General features: G+C 44.1%; 1 protein-coding gene across 2 annotated transcripts in view; it reads right to left on the reverse strand.

Annotated features, from left to right (window-relative positions):
* Positions 1–21,556, reverse strand: part of C8H1orf21 (chromosome 8 C1orf21 homolog) — an 86,477-nt gene that overhangs the window by 35,438 nt on the left and 29,483 nt on the right. For both annotated transcript variants that reach the window (XM_064515573.1, XM_064515574.1), the window contains one exon: positions 15,212–15,417. In XM_064515573.1, coding sequence (XP_064371643.1) covers positions 15,212–15,305 — 94 coding nt within the window. In that variant the 5' untranslated portion in view covers positions 15,306–15,417. The remainder of the gene's footprint in view (positions 1–15,211; positions 15,418–21,556) is intronic.

A 21,556-nucleotide genomic window follows, 5' to 3' on the forward strand; every position in this document is an offset into this window, starting at 1 on the left:
CACACTTTTTTTTTTTTTTTGGTTAACTCCACCAAATAAATCTGAGTTTGCTGTGACTTTTGCAGAAATCTTTTGTTAAATACCAAGTCTTAAAAAAGAAGGGGGCTATCTGTTATTTATACTAACATGCAGTCCCATTTCAGACATGTAAAGACTGACAGATTTGGCTCTGCTGTATTCGAAAGGGATGATGGGTGAGCCTCTGCTCGCTATTTTTAGTGACATATCAAGTATCAGACATGAGATATATGGTACTTTAGTCACTCTACTGAGAAGAAAGTTTCTGACCACACCTTTGTTTTCCTGCGCTCCAAATTTGTTCTGCACAATGTCTTGCCTTTGCACGGAAGGATGTGCCAAGATTCATCCTTCATTCGTTGAAATACGAATGTCTGTTCTGCAAAATATGAACTTTAATTGGTACAACACATTTCTCTGTATTGTACTTATTTCCACCTGGTGCAGAAACTATTCCTACTGCTGCGCTCAAGTCACCAGGCATACTGCAGATCAAAGGTTTGTGGGCTCTCCCCAGATTTGAAAGCCAACGCTATATTTAGAAAAAGGACCAAATTGCTCTTTCTAAAAATATCTGTTAAAAATCATGAAAGATTTGATGCAACTTAGCTGAAACATATTTAGCAGCAGGTGAGTCATTTTGATGCTAAAATCAAAACACGTCAACCATCATCTACAACGCCACTGCAAATGCACCTACAGTTGACACGACAAGTTGTCGTGGGCTTAAATCTACAAAGATCCAGCCTAGGTATTAGCAAAAATCCTTAATTTTTGCAAGGACGGTGAAGTATTACAACTAGCTTGCTTGGGTGGCTGCGCAGATTCCCTAATTAGAGGCCTTTGGTTAGTCATCCGCCTCGAGTACTGCAGGTAAAAGCCGTTCTGCTTTGGGGCACCGGATGGATGAGACGAGCTCTTCAGACCCTTTCCGGCTCTACTCATCTGTTAGTGTACGTGGTAGCGATTGCACGCATACTGGCAGGAGCTATGTAACAGTTCAAAAGATCAATGGTTAGAGAAAGAAGTTGTGTAAAGTCTGTAAATGAACATTTCTTAAAGAAACATTTGGGCAATAGAGGATACGTCATTTATCTGTTCTGGTTCAACTTCAACCACTTGGGGAAAGCAGTATCAACATGGTTATTTTGATTCTGACTTTACCAGAACATGGGTTGATAGTGAAACGCTACCAGGGAGCAACCAGTAGTTGGTGAGTGGCCCGTCTTCTTCGTCCACAACCAAACCTCGGATCTGTCAAGTCTTGGGCAATTCTGCAGTCCAGTGATCCTGTTGTTTTTACTAATATGAAATACTTAAAGATAAAAAATAGCCTAGGAAATAAGCAGACCTATTTCTCCCAAAGGAATATCTGAAGATGTTTGTTCAGATTTCCCAAATGCAGTTATGTGTACCTTAATCTAATCTGAAATACTGTCACTGCTGAAGCCAAGTTAGTGGACAGCATCAGATATTAAACAGAATACAGGTACACAAAACAAAACAAATTTTGCCAACAAGATATAAATCATGCAACAGAAAAACTGTTTGAAAATCTAAATGTACTATAAGAAAGGGTTCCAGGAGGTCTGGAAAGATCACCCTAAAGTATTGTCTCCTTCCTAGATAATTCCAACATGGGCCAGAAGACAACGACTGAATACTGCTTATGCACAAGGCAGATGAGACTGCTAGGTTTGGCTTTTGGGGGGCAAGAAAAGGGCCTGAGAAATTCAGTTTTAAATGTAGGCAAACGCCTACATTTCTGTCTCAGATTAAACCAAGTCATCTAGACGTGATGCATCTTTTGGAGGTCCTCTACTTCCCAAGCTCCCCCCAAAACCAGGCTGCTGCTGCCACCAGGAACTTCTGCTTCCGGAGAAACAGCACTACAGCTTCAAGCAGCGGCTGAACCGTGTTTCTTTTTTCGGCACCTAAAGCCGGGCAAGATAGGAATAGCTCTCCTCTGAGCTATCCAGCAGTTCCTATTACATCCCCGCTTCGCGTCCAGGGCTTTATGGAACATTAACTCCCTCAAGGGTGATGTCTGCTTGAAACTAAACTGGGAAATTTTAGCAAATTTCCTGCTATTTTATCAGGCTATTTCCTTCCAGGCCCAAACCACAGCAGCTTGCAACAAGGTGCCTCCTGGGCTGACAGGGTTGACCAGAGCGTGGTTCCAATAACTTTAATGGGCTTCGTCTTGACTTTTCCCGGTCTGAGGAGAAAGAAAACTCCCATTGCCGTATTAACCCATCCTCCATTGCTGCTGTCAGTGCTGCAGCCTGCTCTGATCCAGGCGGTATCTCGTCCCTCTCCTGCAAAAGGCACGGTCTGACTTCTGCCTGCGGGGAGAGAACTGGCTGTTCTGGTGCCTGGGCTGCTGCTGCTGCTGCTGAGCAAGCTCCTCGGTTCATGCATCTTGGGTTTTCTGATTTGGTGTTTCTTCCCCCGATCTCATAAAATGACAGATGGCCATCAAGCCATAATTTAGCTCCCTTGTTTCTGTAGGGCTAATTCTCAGATTTGGTGCACTACTCGTGAAGAGACACACTGCTGGGTGCAGATCGTGTGCAGCTGACTGAAGGCAGTCGTGAGCCCTGCGTGGCTTCGTCTCAGACAACAGCTTCCCAAGGCTACGCTGCCTTCGGACTGCTGCGTAGTGTAAGTGCTACGAAGGCAGCAGGCACGAACCAGCAGAGCCGAGTACACGGGATGAGTGGTGTGGTGCGCAGCCAACGCTGTCGGGGTTATTCTGTGGGAACTGCTCTTTCCACAAAGACTTCTTTTTCCATAGGCAATCTCCTTATTAACTGTGCAGGAGACAAAAGGCCTCGCAGCATGTTTTGCACATTGGCTTCCTCGCACGCAGGCACACCACCCACCCACACGGCTACGGAAAGGGAGGAGAGGACACCTCCCTGCTCAGGGTGTCACCCACGGCTTTTCCAGCTCCATCTCAGACGACTTCTGTGTTCCGCAGGGCTAATTCTCTTTACGCGTCCCTTTTTATAAAAAACGCTTTTTTACTTTGGAGGAGCGCTGGGAGGATTTCTATCCACACACGTAGATGAGTGGAAGACGCCGAGTACCCAAAACTACTTGGGAAACAACTGCTGGGGACACGTGGTCCCATGGATGTGTGCGCGGCGGCCGCGGGGGGGGGCGGAAATCCGAGGATCTCCTGAAACCCCTGAAGGAAGGAAACGCCTTCCGCTCTGCTTCGTGACGGCTCCCTGGCAGAGAGGTCAGAGCTGCTCCCGACCCCAAGAAACACCACAAACGCCCCAGAAATCAGCTCGCTGTAACTTCTTTTAAGAAGAAAAAAGACAAAAAAAGGAAAGCTAAGCACGCGCGCAGAGCCAACGACAACACGCGGCAGCGAAGGGCAGCCCGGCCGGGCTCCCCGGGACCTCCGAGCGGCTCCAGGAAGCTCCGGGAGCGCCCTCCTCCCTTCGCGGCCATTTCCTTTCTCCTTTCCCCTTCCCTTTCCTCTTCCCCTGCACGCCCCAGCCAAAACATTCAGGAATCGGATTAGCCAACTACAGCGTCTTCTGCACGCTCGGCGTCTAAATTGAGCAAAACCAGAGCATACGACAAGCAAAACGACAGCAGACGCCCTCTACACGAGGTACGCGCTGCGAGCGGCTAGCTCCAGTTAGACGGGGGGACAAAGAACGACAGCCTCAGAGGTTATTTCGTTAGTTCAGAAAGACTCTTAAAAGGTACAATCTCAATATTCAGCAACCCTGCACCACTTACCATTAAACAAGCAAGTCTCTTGCATGGTGCAGTCTTTAATTACACAACCTCCAGATCTCTTAAATACCCATTTGTGTTTAAGATCTGAGGGAACACTATATATAAGGCAGCATGGAAAAAACAGCCACGTGATTGCATAATTAAAGACTTTTGTGCAACAGTGAAGCCAAGAAGCAGCGCTGAAGTTGTACGCTCATGACCATCTTTCAGCGATGCAGACTTTTTGCATGGTTACACTGTGAAACTCATACGCACCCCATCTTTCGTTTTGTTTTGCACTTAATTAACATGGTGCCTTGAGCCAGATACAAAGTTGTGCGAAGGAAGCTGTGCTCAGGTGGAGGAGATTAGAGCTATGGTGCTCTGCAGGAAGGACATGCTGCAAATGCGATTATCTAGCCCGCTAAAAAGATCAAATTGAGAAATGAAAGCAAGAGAGGAAACGAGAAGCAAGAAGATATTAAAAGAGCAGACCGCAGGAAAAGGACGGGATGGTGCCTTGGAAATACTGCTACCCAGATAAAATCACCAGGTAGGTTCTCAGGTACGGTTTGCAACTTACTGTCGCGGCATCCCGTATCACAACCACCCCGTAGTACATTTGACCACCGCAAACGTATGTGGTGCTTTGCAGGACCAAGTAAGGAATGTGACCCTGACCTAAAGAAAAATCTTTGTACCAAACTGCAAAAGCCAAGATTGAAGAATCAGCTTTGCTTCGGTAAAACTCTTGTTACGGAGCAGAGGAACAGAGAGGGAAAAAGAAAAGCGAAACGGCCAAGGAGCAAACCCTGGAATATAACATAACCAGCAATGCCAGAAGGGATAAAACCTTCCTACTAAGATAGCGAGATCCACATATCAGATGGACAAAAAACAGGGAAACCCTCAAATCCAGTAACGTCTTCCAGAGCACCTTTCATGAGAAGATTTCAAAGCACTTTATGAACACAAAATTCCTGTGCAGTGGGAATTATTTTCATTTTATAGGTGAATGAATGAAATTCAATAACTAACTCAGATGTCACACTGGTTCGGACACAAGGAGACAGACTTGGCCAGCTTGTGTACTCCATGAATTTATTCGGTCTCCATAGTTCTCATAAGGCTTTTCATACATAACTGTCTGATTTCACAACCATCCTGGTGAGTAGCTAGGCAATTACATCATTAAAAACTCAGCAAAACTGTCGGCAGTTACAATAAAACCTTCTCAAGTAGGTTGCTGAGGAGAAGGTGGTGAGGATGCCATCCTCTCCCTTTTCCAAGCTTCATGCTGAGAAACCCTTTGAGGCCAAGCAGAAACGAATCAGCTAAAACAACCCAGATAGCCCAGTGCAGCCAGGATGGAAAAGGCATTTCAATGCAATTTTACTGCTTATTTTGAAATTCTCCCTTAGAAAGCAAAAAAAACCCCCAAAACCCCAACTACCCACTGGGCACTAAATATTGCAATTCTGTAATAACCACCCCAAGAGATCCTTGGCACAAAGAGCTATTACAACTCCACACCCCCAAAATTACACATTTGCTATTATTGCAAATTCATGACAAGGTATCTTCAGTTTCCTTATCAATAAAAATCTGATTCCTCTCTATCTAAGAAGTAATGCTATTCTTAATCAGTCCTCTACTAAATGAGATCGCTTCCCTGCAACATGCAACTTAAAATGTATTCTGATACCCTTTCTGGCATAGAGTTTTCTTCTATTAATATATTAGTCTATCAAGTTTTCCCTGCTCATGTACCTCAGAAAGAATATTTGTAAATCAACAGCTATTTAATTAATTGCACTACGAAAGGGACAGGATAATTATCTAGGACCAGTAACGCACTGAAGATTCATGATGAGCACATCTCCTCATTGCTAGTATTTCTGTAAATCAAGTTGAGGTAGGGATATAATGCAAACTTAATTTATAAAATACAGTGCACATTTCCAGATGCAAAAGATACAACAGTTAATTCCATTACTTGACTTGCAGGCCATCTGAAGAGCTACAAAGTTAACCACTACAGTGAAGATTAATATTTTACTCCAGTTACAATGTTTAGGGTTAGTTTGTCATCTCTGAAAGATGCCAACTTCCCAGAGTAGCATCCACTTTGCAAAGCTTTCTGGGAAGATGCGAGCAGCCAACGCCAACCACCCACGTAGCAGCCGGGGTCCTCACCGCTGAAGCCACCAGCGAAGCCATCAGTGATGGTGAAGCTCCTTGAACTGGAGGGACGTGGGACAGCCAGGGACCACCTAGATCGCATCCCACGTGATGGCCATCAACAGGCTCCCACCTCACCACCTATCCCATGGCACAAACTAATTCCCAGCTCTCCGTGGCACATAGCTGCGGCTCTTCCACACCATCTCGTCCAGCTCATGATCTCCCCCCTTGCTCCTACACCATCATTGCTCACACATCTCCTGCAGTGTAACTGCCCCAGTTAGCTGCCCCCCGCAAGCAATACGGGGAAAAAAGGCAGTTTTTAACACTAGCTGAACAAAAGCAAAACAAAAAATGCAAGTCCTTGGAGCGGCTATTCTAGTCAAGCGCTTTTAGCACCAGAAGATCTCAAGATGTACCCAATTCCTACAGGAAAAATCCAATATATAATAAGACAAAATATAGGGGAGTCAAATGTATATAATTTTTAATAAATAAAACCTCAGCACAAATGAGGAGATTTTCACAAAACATGAAACCAAATCCTGAAGCAAAGCGGATGCCGAGCTATTTTGCAGCATCGCGGAGCAGAAAACGTTCAACCGCAGCAGCCCCTTGTTGCGTGAGCTTTAAGAGAACAGAGAGCAAATAAATAACTTAAAAGCCCCTTTAGCGCGATCCTTTTGGCCGGAGCCCCTGCTTCCCACAGATAAGGGGGAGAGGCTCGACTGCGCCCACTCCGCAGGAGCCAGCTCTGTTTTCACAGCCGTCCGCTCCGGAGGCTGCAGTCTTCACCTTCCCCATTTTTTTTGGCGCAGGGTCAGGAGGGAGCGCAGTCGGTCTCGGGCCGCGGCCCAGGGCGAGCTGCAATCGCCGGATTAGGTGATTTATTTGAGAGGCCCAGGATGGCTCAGAGCTCTGGAGAAGTGCGTAGTGGAAAAGTCGTGTCTGTGGTTTTTTCCCAGCAGTCCCAGCATAGGGGACAACTACATGTTTTGGGAGCATTTTAGAAAAAACAAAGTTACGCAGCAATTAACCTCTAAGGGCTTCTCTGGTTACATATAGTAGCATACACAAATATCTGCTATTCAGTTATGTTTTCCTTGTATTTATATAATAACAGGAAGTAATTTAGTATAACATTAGCCTTATACTGCTGAAATGAATACATATTTGTGTACCTTCCAAAGGTAGGTACTGCAGTAATGGCAAATACAGTTGCATTTTTACTACTAATTTTCCTCGTTTTCATCAGGACAGTTGCCTGCAGGGAAGACAATGAATTCCACAGATTCTGCCCTGGAAAAAGTTACGTAAAAATGAAATTTGTCTCTAAGACAAGGTAAAGGGATATCCTTCAGCACCGAGGCTGCCAGAAAACACTGCCTGGCTTCTCTCTAGCAAACAGGGACACGCACCCAGCTTGGGATCAGTGCAATTGCTTCTCTTTTTACATCCCAGAGAGGTTCGGTATAAATATATAATATAGGGCATTTACACTAAGCAGAACGACACTGCAGAGTCAGTCACTCATTTACCACCACGATAAGGAGTTGCAAATATTGCAAGATGATTAACTGACACAAGAAAACTACAGTCTGAAGGCTATATGCTTAATTTATGGATTTCTGCTCCGCTTTAAGTCCAGCTCTAAGATGTCAAGCAACTTGAAATGCATACCTATGTAAGAGAAATATCTATAAAACTGTTGTTTAACAAGTATGTTGGAGTCACCCCCTCTTCCTTCAGTCTTCCTACTTCAAAATTATCTGCGTATGTTTCCAAGCCATTCCAAAGCCAAGTTAAATGCTTAAACATTTGCCATTAATCTACACACCAAGGGTGAAGGGCTGCAGAGGAGATGGGCTCTTCACATCTTCTGGCTGGATAACAAACATGGTTTAAGCCATAGGGATGGCTTTTTTAAGCTGAGGACCACACTATCAGTTATATAAACAGATACATAAACTACATCAGTTTAGTCCTCTGATGCAATAATCTCAAGAAGCAGTGACAAACAATAAAAATCTGGTTTGTGTAAATTTGGTAAATTGTTCTTGATTAGAGGTAGCAAAAGAACAGCGATGACATTTACGTGGTAAGGGCGTGCTATCCATTTGGGAAAATAATCTCATCTAGGAGCTCTCTGATTTTTTTCAGAGGAAGGGACTGAAATGACAGGAGACAGAATCCCAGCTATGCACCATTTTTCTGTATTGCTCACTTTCTCCTTCCTGCCCGGAGAAATCGCGGCTGAGATTGGAAAGGGTTTACTTGATAAACCAGCCATAATCCACCCAGCTGATACAAACGCGGCGAGTCCCCGCGGAAGCCCGGCAACGCGGCCGAGGGCGCAGCGACGCCAACCTCACTAAGAGCATTCCTCTAACGCTTAAAAATAAGTGGTTTGGTTCCTTGCATCTGCTCAGACAATCTGCCACCCAGCGCAGGCACGTGATGCGATAGCTCCCAAAGCCCGGCGTTTTTTTTTCCCCCTTTTCTTCATATTTCAACTTGAAACAAACAAAAAGCTCTCGGGACACTAAGGGCAACGGCAGGAAAGAGGTGGCAACTGCTGCAGGAGGTACACCACAAAACGTGAAAAATTAGAGTTTGAGTTCATATGCAATACACTTTCTTTGCAGCCATGGATCACTAATAAGTGGCTAACCAAAGTCTGATTTATTTAAGTCTCACTGCTTCCTTGTGGGAACCAAATAGCAAATTATTGACTTAAGGGTGTTCTCCCGGTTACACCATAAACCTAGCAAACAAACACAGTTTTATTATATTTCCCACGTGAACGTAACGCTGAAGGTTGTTTGGGGTTTTATTCTTTTCTCCCACTTCCTCAAACAGCTACATTTAATGCTGAACCATATTTACGGAGGAAAGTAGGACTCACCAAACGAGGTCAGAGCAGGCTGGAGAGAAGGGAAGGGTTATTAAACTGATAAATATCATTTCATTCAGAAAGGCGCCGCACCCGACCATGCACTTGGAGCTGTTCTCCAGCAACGACTCCTTGACTAATGTTCTTATCTTACAATTGAATAAGAAGCGAGGAAAATTAGACTCAAGCTCTTCTCTCAAAATATCTAGGATGGTGTTAGGACACTGCATGGTGCTGGTCCACTTGTGTGCAACCACTACTGCTCTTAAAACGAGGTAGGGCCTGACATTGCAGAAGCACACGGGCTTGAGCGATCGCTATTTGAGCGCTGATCAGCTGATCGGAGTCAATAAAACTGCTGCCAGGCAAAGGGAGCTCGGAGCCAGGCGTCTGCGTGAAGTCCGGCACAGCAGGACCTCGCTGGTCGGGAGCGGCGGCAGCAAGGCGCTGTTCACATTTGGAAAATACTTCTAATTGACTTTTCCCCACTCGAGATTTTAGGTAAAATTTTCCCAACCTTAGAGCTTCGAAGGGCCAGAAAACTCTTTGCAGAATTTTGTGCACCGGAACCAGATGGAGAAAGTCAGGCTTGGGAAGTGAATCTTTATTAATTAAGAGCATCTGAACAGTCTGAGACTGAAGTTTTGAACAAGATGATACTTCTAGGCCTATCAATCACAGAGAAAGCCTTCCAAACAAAGTTATCTCCACAAAGGTTTGGGCACAGTATTTTTGGTGGAGAAGAGGGGTATTTAGGAAAAGTCAAAGGCCCAAATTCCCCCTTCTAGTCTCTTCCCGTATATTGTAGGCATGTTTTTAAAATTTCAAATATTTTACCATTTTCAGCACCGTTCTCTGTGTACACAATGGCATGCTTCATTACACAGAAGGGTGCATTTTTAGAGCTCCCCGTGGCCCACCCTGACCCAAAAATCAGAAGCTCATTTCCATCATGAACGGGCCCAAGCAACCCCTTGCAACCCTCTCCCACCCAGCCTAGCAGCCTCCTGCTCTTCCGTGGGAAACGACAACACACCGTGCAAGACGAAGGCTGCAAAATGAAACACGCTGCGCCCCTTGCTGCCACAACCTGGGATGGAGGGGGAAAAGAAGTCTTATTTCATGCAGGGCCTGCATCAAATAAAACCTAAGAGAAAGAAAGAAAACACTGATATAGGAAATCTCATGATGGGGTCATGAAGCTTTTGGGTTTTAAGTTCTGCTGCTGGTGAACATGAAGCCATTACAGGAACCTCCTCCTAGTTCAGTTACGGCATCTGCAGAGTTTGAAGCACCGTGTTTCTTCCAGGTGGCTAAGCCGAACTCCTCAGCCTGGTGGGGCAGTGAGTCCTCCTTGTTAGAAGACTGGCTGATACCTTCTGGACATTGCAGACCAACTGCCACCATAAAGGACAGGTATCTGCAATAGTTAATTGTTAATTGTGAGCTACGGCATTTTCAAAAGATCTGGGAAGGAGTATCGACATAGAGAAAACTGCTGAAAGAGGAACCAAGGAAGAGCAGACCAGGGTATCAGGACACGCAGGTCTGCAAGGGATCTGGCATCCATTCTCTGGGTCCATCACAAATCTTCTCCACGCTGTCTGTCTCTAAAGCAAGGGTGGGACTGTCCTACAACTTGGGAACGATGTGAAGAGAGGTACACTAAAGCTTGTGAAACAGTCTGATACCACATTAATAATCAGGTTTTCAATCTCGTTATGATATCTAAATGACAAAGATTCGCTTTTCTTGTATTCTCCCAATGTTCTGAGATAAGTTAGTTTATAAGTTATTGTACTTTGTGTTCAGCTTTACTTAGACCAGTTCAGTAATTGGAGCTGCTGTTAATAACAGAAATGCTATCAGGCAATTGCAGCACTGATATTCCTGATTTACCAGAAGATGTTAACCTGGCACGTTCACTCTTGCTTTTGCAAAGCACCCAGAAGCTCCATCTAAATGTCTGGATTAGACTCTCAGATTAATAGATAGATTCTAAAATCCCCTTTTCCACAACAAATCACATTACCAGTTGCTTTTTCATGCATAAAAATTGCATCAATAACCTTCTCCACAAATGAACATCTCATGATTTTTTAAAAATCAACAGAAAAAATTAAGGTACAAGAGATGTTACGCTATTAAAACATAGCCCAAAATCGAGAACACTCTGGGCTCTATCACAGCATTTTGATCTTCATTGGCATTTACGTTATTAGAGTTCTTATGTATTGCCCTGGAAATCAGCTTTGAAGTGAAACGATGAATAAAGGAAGATTTATTACTACTATCCTTATTAGAGGGATTTTAAAGTCATTAGAGACCAACAAGGCATAATAATCATATTATATTCAATCTTCTCTAGAACATCTCCTTTGATAGGCCTGCTAACTCAATTATTTAAATATATATTACAGCAGAATGCAGAGTGCCTACTAGAGTTTGGGATAAGACACAGATTTAATATTATGCTTTTTTGTTTTGTTTTCAGTTAACCATAACTTGTTCTTACAGAATCCATGGGTTTCATCTTTGGTTTCTTGGTTTTAAACGCTAGGGATTCGAATTCACAGTGAACATCTGGCTCATTGTGTCCACTCAACTGAAAAGAAGTGTAAAAGCTGAGGAGAAAATAAGACACTTGAGCACGATCTTAACCTGCAGTGACTTTTAGAAGTCCAAAAAACAACCTCATAGTCTCTATGCACAACCTCATGCAATAGTCTCTAGACTTGCTTACAACCAACTACCACTAAGGTGACAAGGAAAAAGCATGCAGAAGTTCTGAAGAACCCCAGGTTATGACTTATCCCACGTTTTTTTCTGCCCTCTAAAACTTCCATCGCTATTAAATCTTGACAGCAGAGGTGGCATACAGTAGCCACAAGGTTTGAAACACTGAGAAAAGTTTGGAAGATGAAGGTACAATACTGGTTGCAAGTGGCATCTAGAACACCACCTACCCAGGAGGGTTTCACCAGCTGTCGCAACACTGAGGAGAACCTGACCTCTCCATTTGCCACTCTCAAAGCACTTGGTGCACTCGGATCAATGCTTGCCATATCACTGGAGACTGGCATCTGCAAATTTATTGCGTAGCTGGAAAAAACCTGCAACAGCAGTGCTGGTGGCAACCATCGAGTTGTAGTTACTGCCGTGGAAATGGGGTAGGAAAGCTCTTGAGCACCATCAGAGAAGACGGTGATCAGAGAAGCTGCATGAACAGCTGTGTTGTTGCCAGCGCACTTGTTTGTGGGAAAGGGTAGCATGCGGGAAAGCTAAAGGTTCTTCAGCTCTGTGGCTAATGCTTCTTCCATGCATTACAAAAGTCCCTAAGTGGCAAAACACAAGCAGCCTAAGGCAAAGTTAAGGGCAAAGCCAGCTAGAAACAAACCTTGGTATTTTCATACCTTTCCTTATTCAACGTGTTGTGTTTTACTAAAAAGCAAGATGGAAAGTACAATCTTTATTATTGACTCTTTCTGCCTGTAACTTATAGGGGGATGATGCTACATGAAGAAAGAAGAGTGAGTCTCATCTCAGACACCAGGCAAGCAACGAGAGACAACACACTGTATGCTGCATCTTTCATGCACCAGACTCAGTGCCCAGGGAAGGGAGTACCAGCAGGGAGGTATTTTCCATTCGACCCTTGGTCACGGCTATTTCGAGTGTTTTTAAGCCTTCCTCCACCTGCAAATCACGAGAGGCAATCTGGGCTACTGCAGCCTACTGCAACTACCAAGCAGGTACCTGCTGCTTCTGCGTAGTTGCTTTAGGACAGATTAGTGCCCAGATGTGAACACTGAAAGTATTAAGCATACTAGTTTTCCCAGGACATTACCAACACTACCACTACATCTGTTGCCTGCTACCTCACTTGTCATCTCTGTGGGGTTTTTTTGTTTGGTTGTTTTTTTACCCCCTTCCCCAATTCTTCTCTTACATACTGCCTCTAATTCCCTTTCATTCTTGCTCCCCATGGATCGGCCCGGGCTCTCCCTGCCGTCTACCTTGGGCTTGTTCTGCAGAGATGCTCTGCTCTTGGCCACCGGTTGCATGAGATACTTCTGTCGCTTCCCAGCAATAAGCCAGGAAACATTCAGCAGTTTTGGGCACCTGGATTTGGACAGGAGAAATCCATGAACTGTTGCAGTACTTTCAACCTTGGTTGACTCTGTGGATCCGCCCATATCTCTGGGAAATTGTTCTATCAAGATCTGCCATCCTTACTGAGGTCTTACGTTCAAATCCAGCATGACTAAGCCCTTTCCTGGCAGGGGGCTGAATATCGCAGCTCCCAGCACAGTGCCAGCTTCCTCCTTCAAGCACTGAGGGAATAACTCTACAGATATGCTACAAGGAATGACGTCCAGGATTAACAGCAGGGAAGTTTAACAGAAAATGAAGTAGGAAGAATATGCCGAGATTTCGGATCTAAGTGATACCAAACGACGCCATTAGCCAGGATAGCTCCCAAGGGGGAAGAAGGGGGAGTAGGAATAGGATTCAGTCTCCTGTGAAATAGCTCTGGGCACTTGCCAATTCCAGAAGACTGTTAAGAAGGACGATAAACATGATGATAAGGTATAGTTTGCTTTCCTTTTTTCTTAACTAAAAAAGTATGTTCAGGAGCCATGCAAGGCACCGCACACGTGAAGCACGTAACCTCCGAGTCCTGGGGATCCAAGTTGCTCATTTACGGGTCCAAAAAAGAAGAGCTGTGAAGGCAGGTACCCCCAAGCTCCCCTTTCTCATATGGTCTGGAGGCTGCCCTTCAGCAGCCAGGGATAACACGGTTTTCCAGCGCTCACGCCGGCTGCCTGCCAATAAATCACTTCAGCCACAGAATCCAACGGTACCTAAGCTCTTTGCTAGAAAAGGATTAGTTGGTGAAGTGGGACTGTAACATAGCCAAACTGCATACCTAAATTAACGTATGTGCCCGAAAATGTGTAACTGCAGGTAGTATTTGGGATACTGCTAGGTTTCTGTATAAAGAGGGAAAGGCTGTCAGCCCTCGAACAGATCCCAGAATAGCTAAATAAGACCGCTGACATTGCTCCAGCTCTATAAGTGGCAACCCTTTAAATTCCCTTCGGTCATCATGATCCTCTGTCTCCAGAAGTTACTTTAGGTTTCTTGACGTTCAAGTTAAGATCTTTGGCCCGAAGCATGCAGTTAAAAAAAAAAAAAAAATCCTGAGAGAGACATATTGCCAAAACTGCTCCCTTGTTAAATATCAGCTAACAAATAAACTCAAGTTCCTTTCATAAACTAACAGAGCTTTTTGTTCATGACTGCACTTACAGCCCGTTTTAAATAAAAATAACATACTGAATCAGAATTCCAAAAACAACATCTCTCTGGCTGGTAAAGGACCACGCACGGGAAAAGCAGCCAGCGTTCAGCCTGAGGTTTGCTGAACAGCTTTGTGCTCTTTAGATTACCATTCCCGGTGTTCTTACGCTGGGATCCGTCGCTGGGAACAACCATGCCCTCAGACAGGTTGGAAAAGCAAAATACCTCCCCTTAATTTCCAGAGCAATGATTTCTTCTTTTGCTGCTAGATGTGTCGTTCCTCATTCTACACAAACAATCGCTATAAAAAACCACCCTCAGCAGCAACGCACCTATTTTAAGAATACTGAATCCAAGCAGGCTGCGAAACAGCACCAAGTTACTTATTCGCAGTAATGAGTTTTTAGATAAATGTCTGGGCAGATCTAGAAATCTCACAGATTTCCAGAATCTGGAAAAATAATAAGGAGGCTGACTATACATTTTATATATGTACCACATTACCTTTCCCGGTGCACAAGCTTCTGTGCTGAGGTTCTCATCACAGGCCACCTTCCCATACAAGGAAACTAATGTTTTTATGCCAGAGCTTCCCAGTATCACTGAATCCCCCACAGAAGATCACTTCTAGTTTCACTCTACCTGCCCGTCCTGTTCGCTACAGCATCTCGGAACTAATGTTTTACTGCTTCATAGGACAATGGTATTAAGGAATATCTTTTTCTTACTGAATAGATCTTTTTTTCTTTTTAAGAAATGAGTCAATTATTTTGGCTCCTACTGACAAATACATATATAAATATGAGGGGTTTTGTGTGATTGGTCATTTTTTGAACTATTTTAGGATATGAAGAGTTAAAGCCCGTGCAAGATAATTTTCCACTCCGGATTTCACCCTGACCTCTATTTCAGCTGTCCTGGTACTATCTTTTAGGGGGGCCAACTGCACTATCCTCGTGATTTATTTTAAGGTTTATTTCCCTTTTTCTTTTGTGAAAGGTTAAGACTCCCAAATATACCTCGCAGAACAGTCACGCTGTCAAAGAAAGATTAAAATCCCGCAGCACTTACCCCCAAACACATCTCCGTTCTGGTAGTTTTTGCCTTTCTGAGTTTCCTCTTCGTTTTGAACAGTAGAAACATGCTTGGCTGACGCGCAGCCCATAGCTTCATTCAGACAGCGCCAGCCGGACCCAACCGCAAACCATGTCTAGAGCCGCGCGCTCATCGTCCGTCAAATAATCCACCTTCCCGCCGGGCTGTCGAGACGCTTTCACCTAAAGACAGCAAGAGAGAGAGAAAAATACTTAGCTGCGTGCGTCGACAAAAGGTAACCTCTGAACACAGCGCTTCGGCAAAACGAAGGATGAGATTTGGGAGGAGGAGGAGGAGAGCACTGACTGTCGCCATCACTCTGCGTTTTTAAAAATAATTCAGTAAGCATCGATCCAGTATGATATAGGTAGAGCCAAGCCTGCCTTGGGATGGGAAGGCAATAGTTGAACTCAAAGTCTCTTCTTTAATCTGAAGAAAGCAGCACACGCACATCTATTTTCCACCTATCTGTCTACTCCTGCAGAATGCATTTTTTTGAAAAAACACAGGAAAACAGCAATATCCAGTTCTCTTGCTCCTTTTAACAGTTTGCCCACCAGGCCAGAATTCTTAGTAAGCGTTTAGTGATTAAGATCTGCCAACTGCCAGTGTTCAGACAAAAAAAACCCTAAATCAATTGAAGATCTTACGCTGATAAATGGGAAAGAAGAGAGCGAGCTGCATTATTTTTTTTCCTACCTGTTCACTGCTCTATTAGATCCAAAAGACCTTCACCACTCCAAAAGGCAACTATCCATGTTTTAAGATGGAACAAAGCTCCCTAAATTACACAGAGTCACAGAGCGGGTGAGGTTGGAAGGGACCTCTGGAGACCATCTAGCCCAACCCTCCCGCGCAAGAATCCAGATTTCACACAAAATGAAAGAGGGAAGGAAAAGCTAGTTTACAGCTACACTGTCGTCCCAGTAAATACAACAATTAAAACCAGAAATCATTTAATGACTAAACGCTTCCACGCTCGAATGGAAACAACTTTAAAGCTGGGTGAGATGATGGCTTGCCCTTCAACCAGCCAAACCTTTTGTTGGCGAAAGATGGAGGAGGAGGCCTGGAGGAAAAGGAGAGCTTTTGACAAGCTGTTTAGCTCCGCTATAGCGTAAGATGATACTCTAAACACATATAATTTCTTAACCCATGACTTCCTGGATATTTAAGTGCACTAAGCGGGAACGATGCACCAGGACAGCAGCTGCAGGGCCGCCGCAGCAGCCCGTGGGATTTCCCTGTCCGCCCCCGAAATCACACAAATGGGCACACGCCAATTCAGACTGGGAGTGATTCCCATTTCCCTATTTCAGCCACTGCTTCCTGGAGAAGCATCTTTGTTGCCAAACACAAGGAAAGTGTATGTATGAAATGTATATACACACATATACTTAAGTCCTGCTCCAAACAGCTGACCCTCCCAGTCATGCCCCTACATGCATTTTTTTAATATTCAGTACCTTCCCCCACATGCCTTTGCCTTTTTTCCCCATATATGCAGACTTAGGCATAAATTTCTAATTATTCCATCCCTCTCTTCTCTTAGCTGCAGCTACTCACCCATAAAATAGTGAATTTTAACAATCTTAATAGGTATTAGTGCTGTTAATGGCAGGGAGAACGCAGACCCCCCCTTGAGCCACCTTCCTCCTGCAGATGTGTTATCCCCACTCAGACGGAAAAAAAATTCAAGTTCACTCTTGGTATATTTAAGCAGTCAGTATATTAAGCAGGCCATCTGAATTACACTGCCACGCATAATAACTATTACGATACGGTCATTTTACTTAAACTGTATTAGTTGATCTTATGTTTTTGCAAAACGGTGAGAATCACGGATGACAATATTTTGCCTCCAAACGTGTCCAAATAGCATGACAGCCGAATTAAGGTAAAAGGTCTTCCTCTCGCTATTGAGGGGCGAAAAAGAGGATCCATAAAGATTTAAAGCATTAGCCACGCTTTGCTTGTTCAGGATACGGGTCAAGATGCACAGAGGCGTGGGGAACGGAGGAGACACAGCAGACCGGGAAGGGGAATCAGTAAGTGGGCTGTAAATGAGATGCGTGGAATGCTAATTTTCTTTGAGGATGCTAATTTGCTTAAAGATAATAGCTTTTAATAGACGAGCTAATAGTGATGATGGGGAAAACGATCATGTTTTTAGCCCCAGAAGCCCCTTTCACGTTTCAAATCAAAGCAGCAACCTCAAGGTAAGTAGAGGCTGAAAATGACAGCTTTGATTCCTCATCACTTAGCGAATCCAAGGGAAAAGGATGTGGCCATCTCGACCTTGTCTCTGCAAAAGGACATGTAAGGGAAAACAATGAACCGCCACACCAAAAAAAGGGTTGTGCTTTAACCACTGGTTAGTTGCCCTCCGTGGCTACGAGCCCGGGAAGGTGATGCTCCTGTCCTCCACGACCAGGGTGCTGGAGAAGCAACCTGGAGCAGAGATACAGAACAAAAGCACAGAGGCATAAAGCTCGTTGGGGAAGGGAAAAAACAAAAACACACACACACACATTCTCCCGCTCATTCACTCAAATCTTTCCTTTGGTATTTTGGCAGTACACACCACCCTTACTAAAAAAATACAGGCAATGTTTGAAGGCACTCTGTGCTTAAAGGAAACAAAGAGGAATATCAAAACAGAAAGTTTTACCTTTTAGATTAAAGAACTGCGATCACAACAAAACTACCAATAGTTAATACTTGGAGAGTTTAGGCAAGTATTCCCGGTGCCAATAAATTAGGCTACTCAAGCTTCTCCAAAATGATCTCCGAGTTCAGTCCACCAACACTCATTTCCAGGTGCAGGCCTTTAGTAATCTTGGACTACTGTTAATATACTGTAGTGACACAAATGCCACTGGGACATGGACACCTAACACGACACAGAATCAGTACGGGATGTTTACAGAAACAAAAAGCAGCATTAATTTTACAAAAAGGGTAAGATCTGAGATAGGCGACACCTTGACGCTCATGAGCCTTACACTGCCCTGCGTCTTGGGGGAACCTTTCTGGCCTCAGAGCACAGAAGCCCACTGCAATGAGACTCAGATATTTTTCCGAAACCGGTCCCAGTGCTGAGCTTAACTCACTGAGATGCCGACACAGCGTTTGGGAGATGTGACGCGCGGTGCTTCAGATGAAAGCAGAACAACGCAACTGTTCTTGCCTCCTCCCCCACTTTTTCCACAAATATAATTTTCCCTTTTGTCTTCCCAAGCATTTGGGGGGGCATACGGATTTCAGAAGCCAAAAATAAAAGGAATACGAAAACCTCAACCCATTTGCAGCTCATGCTCACCACCCACCATCATTAATTAGCGAGCTTTGAGAGGCAATTTGCAAGCTCCGATCCGCAAAATGCTAGCGAGAAAAAACTCTTAGGCAGATCAAAAGCATCTACGCCACCCCCAAATAAAATGCGGCAGTTGAGATGAACATCTTATGCGTAGGTCAACGGAAAAAGGATATACGTGGTGCAAGATGGAGTACTTTATTACCCCCAAGTTTCTCCTGAGCATGTTCAAAAAGGGGAGCTCAATTATTAGAATAGAGATTGCCACTCTAAACCTTCAATTCCTCCCCCCCCCCCCCTTTTTGGAGCACGTCTACATCCTTTTTTCCTCTACCAGCTCTTTCACACTTCATTAATTCACTCTTCATCATCTCACCCCCTTTTTTCTTCCTAAAGTCACGTACAAGGCTGCATCCTTGACAAAACCATTTGGCTGCCATAGCTGAAAACTCGACCATTGGCATCAAACGGAGGGGCTCCCGTGCTTTACCACAAATGACTGTTAATTATTCTACCACCACAGGTGTATTTGTTTTCATCTTTACTGCATTGAGATAAGCAATCTTTCATCTTCTTCTTCCTCAGGCCGCACATACACCTGAGGTTTCCTTCCATGGTGATCACACAGGCAATCAGGTTAAAATTTCACAAAGCTAAAGAGATCAAAGCAATAAGTTTTGCGAAACCATGGGAAGGAAAAAAAAAAAAAACAAACAAGAAAAACTACACGGGCTTTTTCTATAATACAGCCAGAACAGCCAGGCAGAACCCAAGGATTTCACTTACTGCTGATATAATTATATTTATTTCCTACAAGAAATAGGGCTGCTTGACTTTCATCTGATTTTTTTCCCCCAGAAGAAAGCAGATTATGAATGTGCACTCCACGAGGGACCTCAGAAGTCTGCACCTGCGAGCTCCCCCCTATGATATCCCTCTTCCTCCGTTATCCTCAGTTATCTGTGCCAGAAAAGCCGGAATTTTGTTCTTAAACTGACAAACTGGTATTTTGGAGCCGGAAAGATTCAGCTCCTTTGAGCGCTTAGGCAAAATATGTTTATATATCCTGTTTATATTAACAGCCATGAAATTAAGCATTTTTCTTCCCTTCTAGGAAATCTGTTTGTCTCCATGATGGAAAATTCCCATATTTATTGCCACATTTCTGTCCTCTTGGAAACCCGACACCGAGGCCAGCTAGGTGAATACAGCATTACAATAATCTTGCTAAAAGGGCAAAGAATCAGCGCGGTGTTATAAAATCAGTAATGCACACGGAAATACAGAGAAAGCGCACCGTGTTTTACAGCATTTCACCCAGGCTGCAGTAATATCCCACCACGCTCAACACGCCTAAGTTACCAGCAGGCTGGTGGAAATGCTATTTGAAACACAATTTGCATATATCTGCTCCTGTGAAACCGCGCTCTGCAGAAACGGTATTTTCAACACATTTTGAAGAACAAACAGGAACATCATGATTTGAGAGTGGAAGAGAATAGCTAGCAAACGACAGCAGCTCGTCTACCTCCTTCTTCCTAGCAGGGAAGGCTTGGTTGGAGTTAGTGCTAATTAGCACCGTCGGGTTATTTGCTCTATTTTAGGACAGGCTTTGCACCACTGCCCCTCTGAGGCTTATCATACCATTTTTTATGAGCAAAATTATCCTCCCGTTTTCTTGGTTTGCATTCTCCAATACCTGCTTTTTGACCTATTAAAGCAACAAGCAATTTCCCAATCGAACGGCTCTCAACAGCAATGTGATAGATCCAGTGAGCATCTTCTCCCCATCCACTCTCACAAGGGCAAGCGGTACTAGCGATTCCCACACCTGAGACTTCATGCGGTGCACAGCAAAATAAAAAATGAGAAAGGGAAGGGGAATCACAATGCAATCTTCCAGTCAATTTACACAGGGTGAAGTTAAAGTAATGCTAGTGTGGCAAGCCCAGCAACCAAAATCCATGAGCAAGAGATGTGAGCCCCAGGACCTATAGCTTTTCCTGTTTCCAAAAAAAGCTATTTGAATGTTATTCTTTTTTATTTGAAAAACCTCAAATATCTTAGGTGTAGTGACAGGAAGACTATCACCATCAATAAAGCAAGCAAATTAAATATCTAATGAAAAACTTTTGTCTTTCTTGAAGAATAGACAAAAACTGAAGACAGATAAGACTGCAAGATTATAAGCTGGCAATATCGCAACTTTTTTTTTTCCTTGCACACATAGGAAAACAGCATAGGAGTGGTGTGTTTCTGGTGAGAAAGCAAAGTTTTCATACAACATATTTCACCTGCACATCCCTTTCCTTGCTCAGCATTTGTGCTACAGCTTTTCTCTACCATAGCAGGTGATGCTACTCTCCCAAAATTTCCAAAGAAACAGGACCTTTATCCTACATTCTTTCCCCTTGCAGAAAACAAGGGCTTTTCATTAAAAATAGAAGACTGCATGAAAATAAGCTAGGCGCACTTTCAATATCTCCCACTTCTGTATGAGCAATTGTTATTGCTGCTACAAGGATATCACAGAGGTGCAGTGGAGAGGTTTCCAGAAGACAAAAACGTGTTCAGATACAGCGTTTGCTATCAAACTCATCTAAGATTAGCCTGTGTTTCAGAGGCGGTGGGTTACTATAGCATCTCACAGCACTTCTGCTCCGTGCTACGGGCAGAGGTGGATGATTGATAACAGCAGAAAACAGCTTGAGGGACATGATTAAAGACAATGCGACTCTTTCCACTGGCTTCAGATGGATTGAGGTCACTTCCTAAAACTCACATTTCGTGGAAGAAAGACTGTTTTGTGATTTACTTCCAAAGGAGCTGAAGTGTGCAACGTCTACAGCAACTCTGCAACCTGCTTAGGTCAGGGAGAGAAAGTAAACCGGGCCTGTACTGTGCGACACTGGCAGATCTAGTTGACACGGCGGCGGGCAGGAGGCTTGTGAGGTTTATAGCTTGAAATATTTTTCCAGGAGGTCAATCACCGAAACTAAGCTAAC

This window comes from Dromaius novaehollandiae, chromosome 8, assembly GCF_036370855.1.
Source record: "Dromaius novaehollandiae isolate bDroNov1 chromosome 8, bDroNov1.hap1, whole genome shotgun sequence".
NCBI lineage: Eukaryota > Metazoa > Chordata > Aves > Casuariiformes > Dromaiidae > Dromaius > Dromaius novaehollandiae.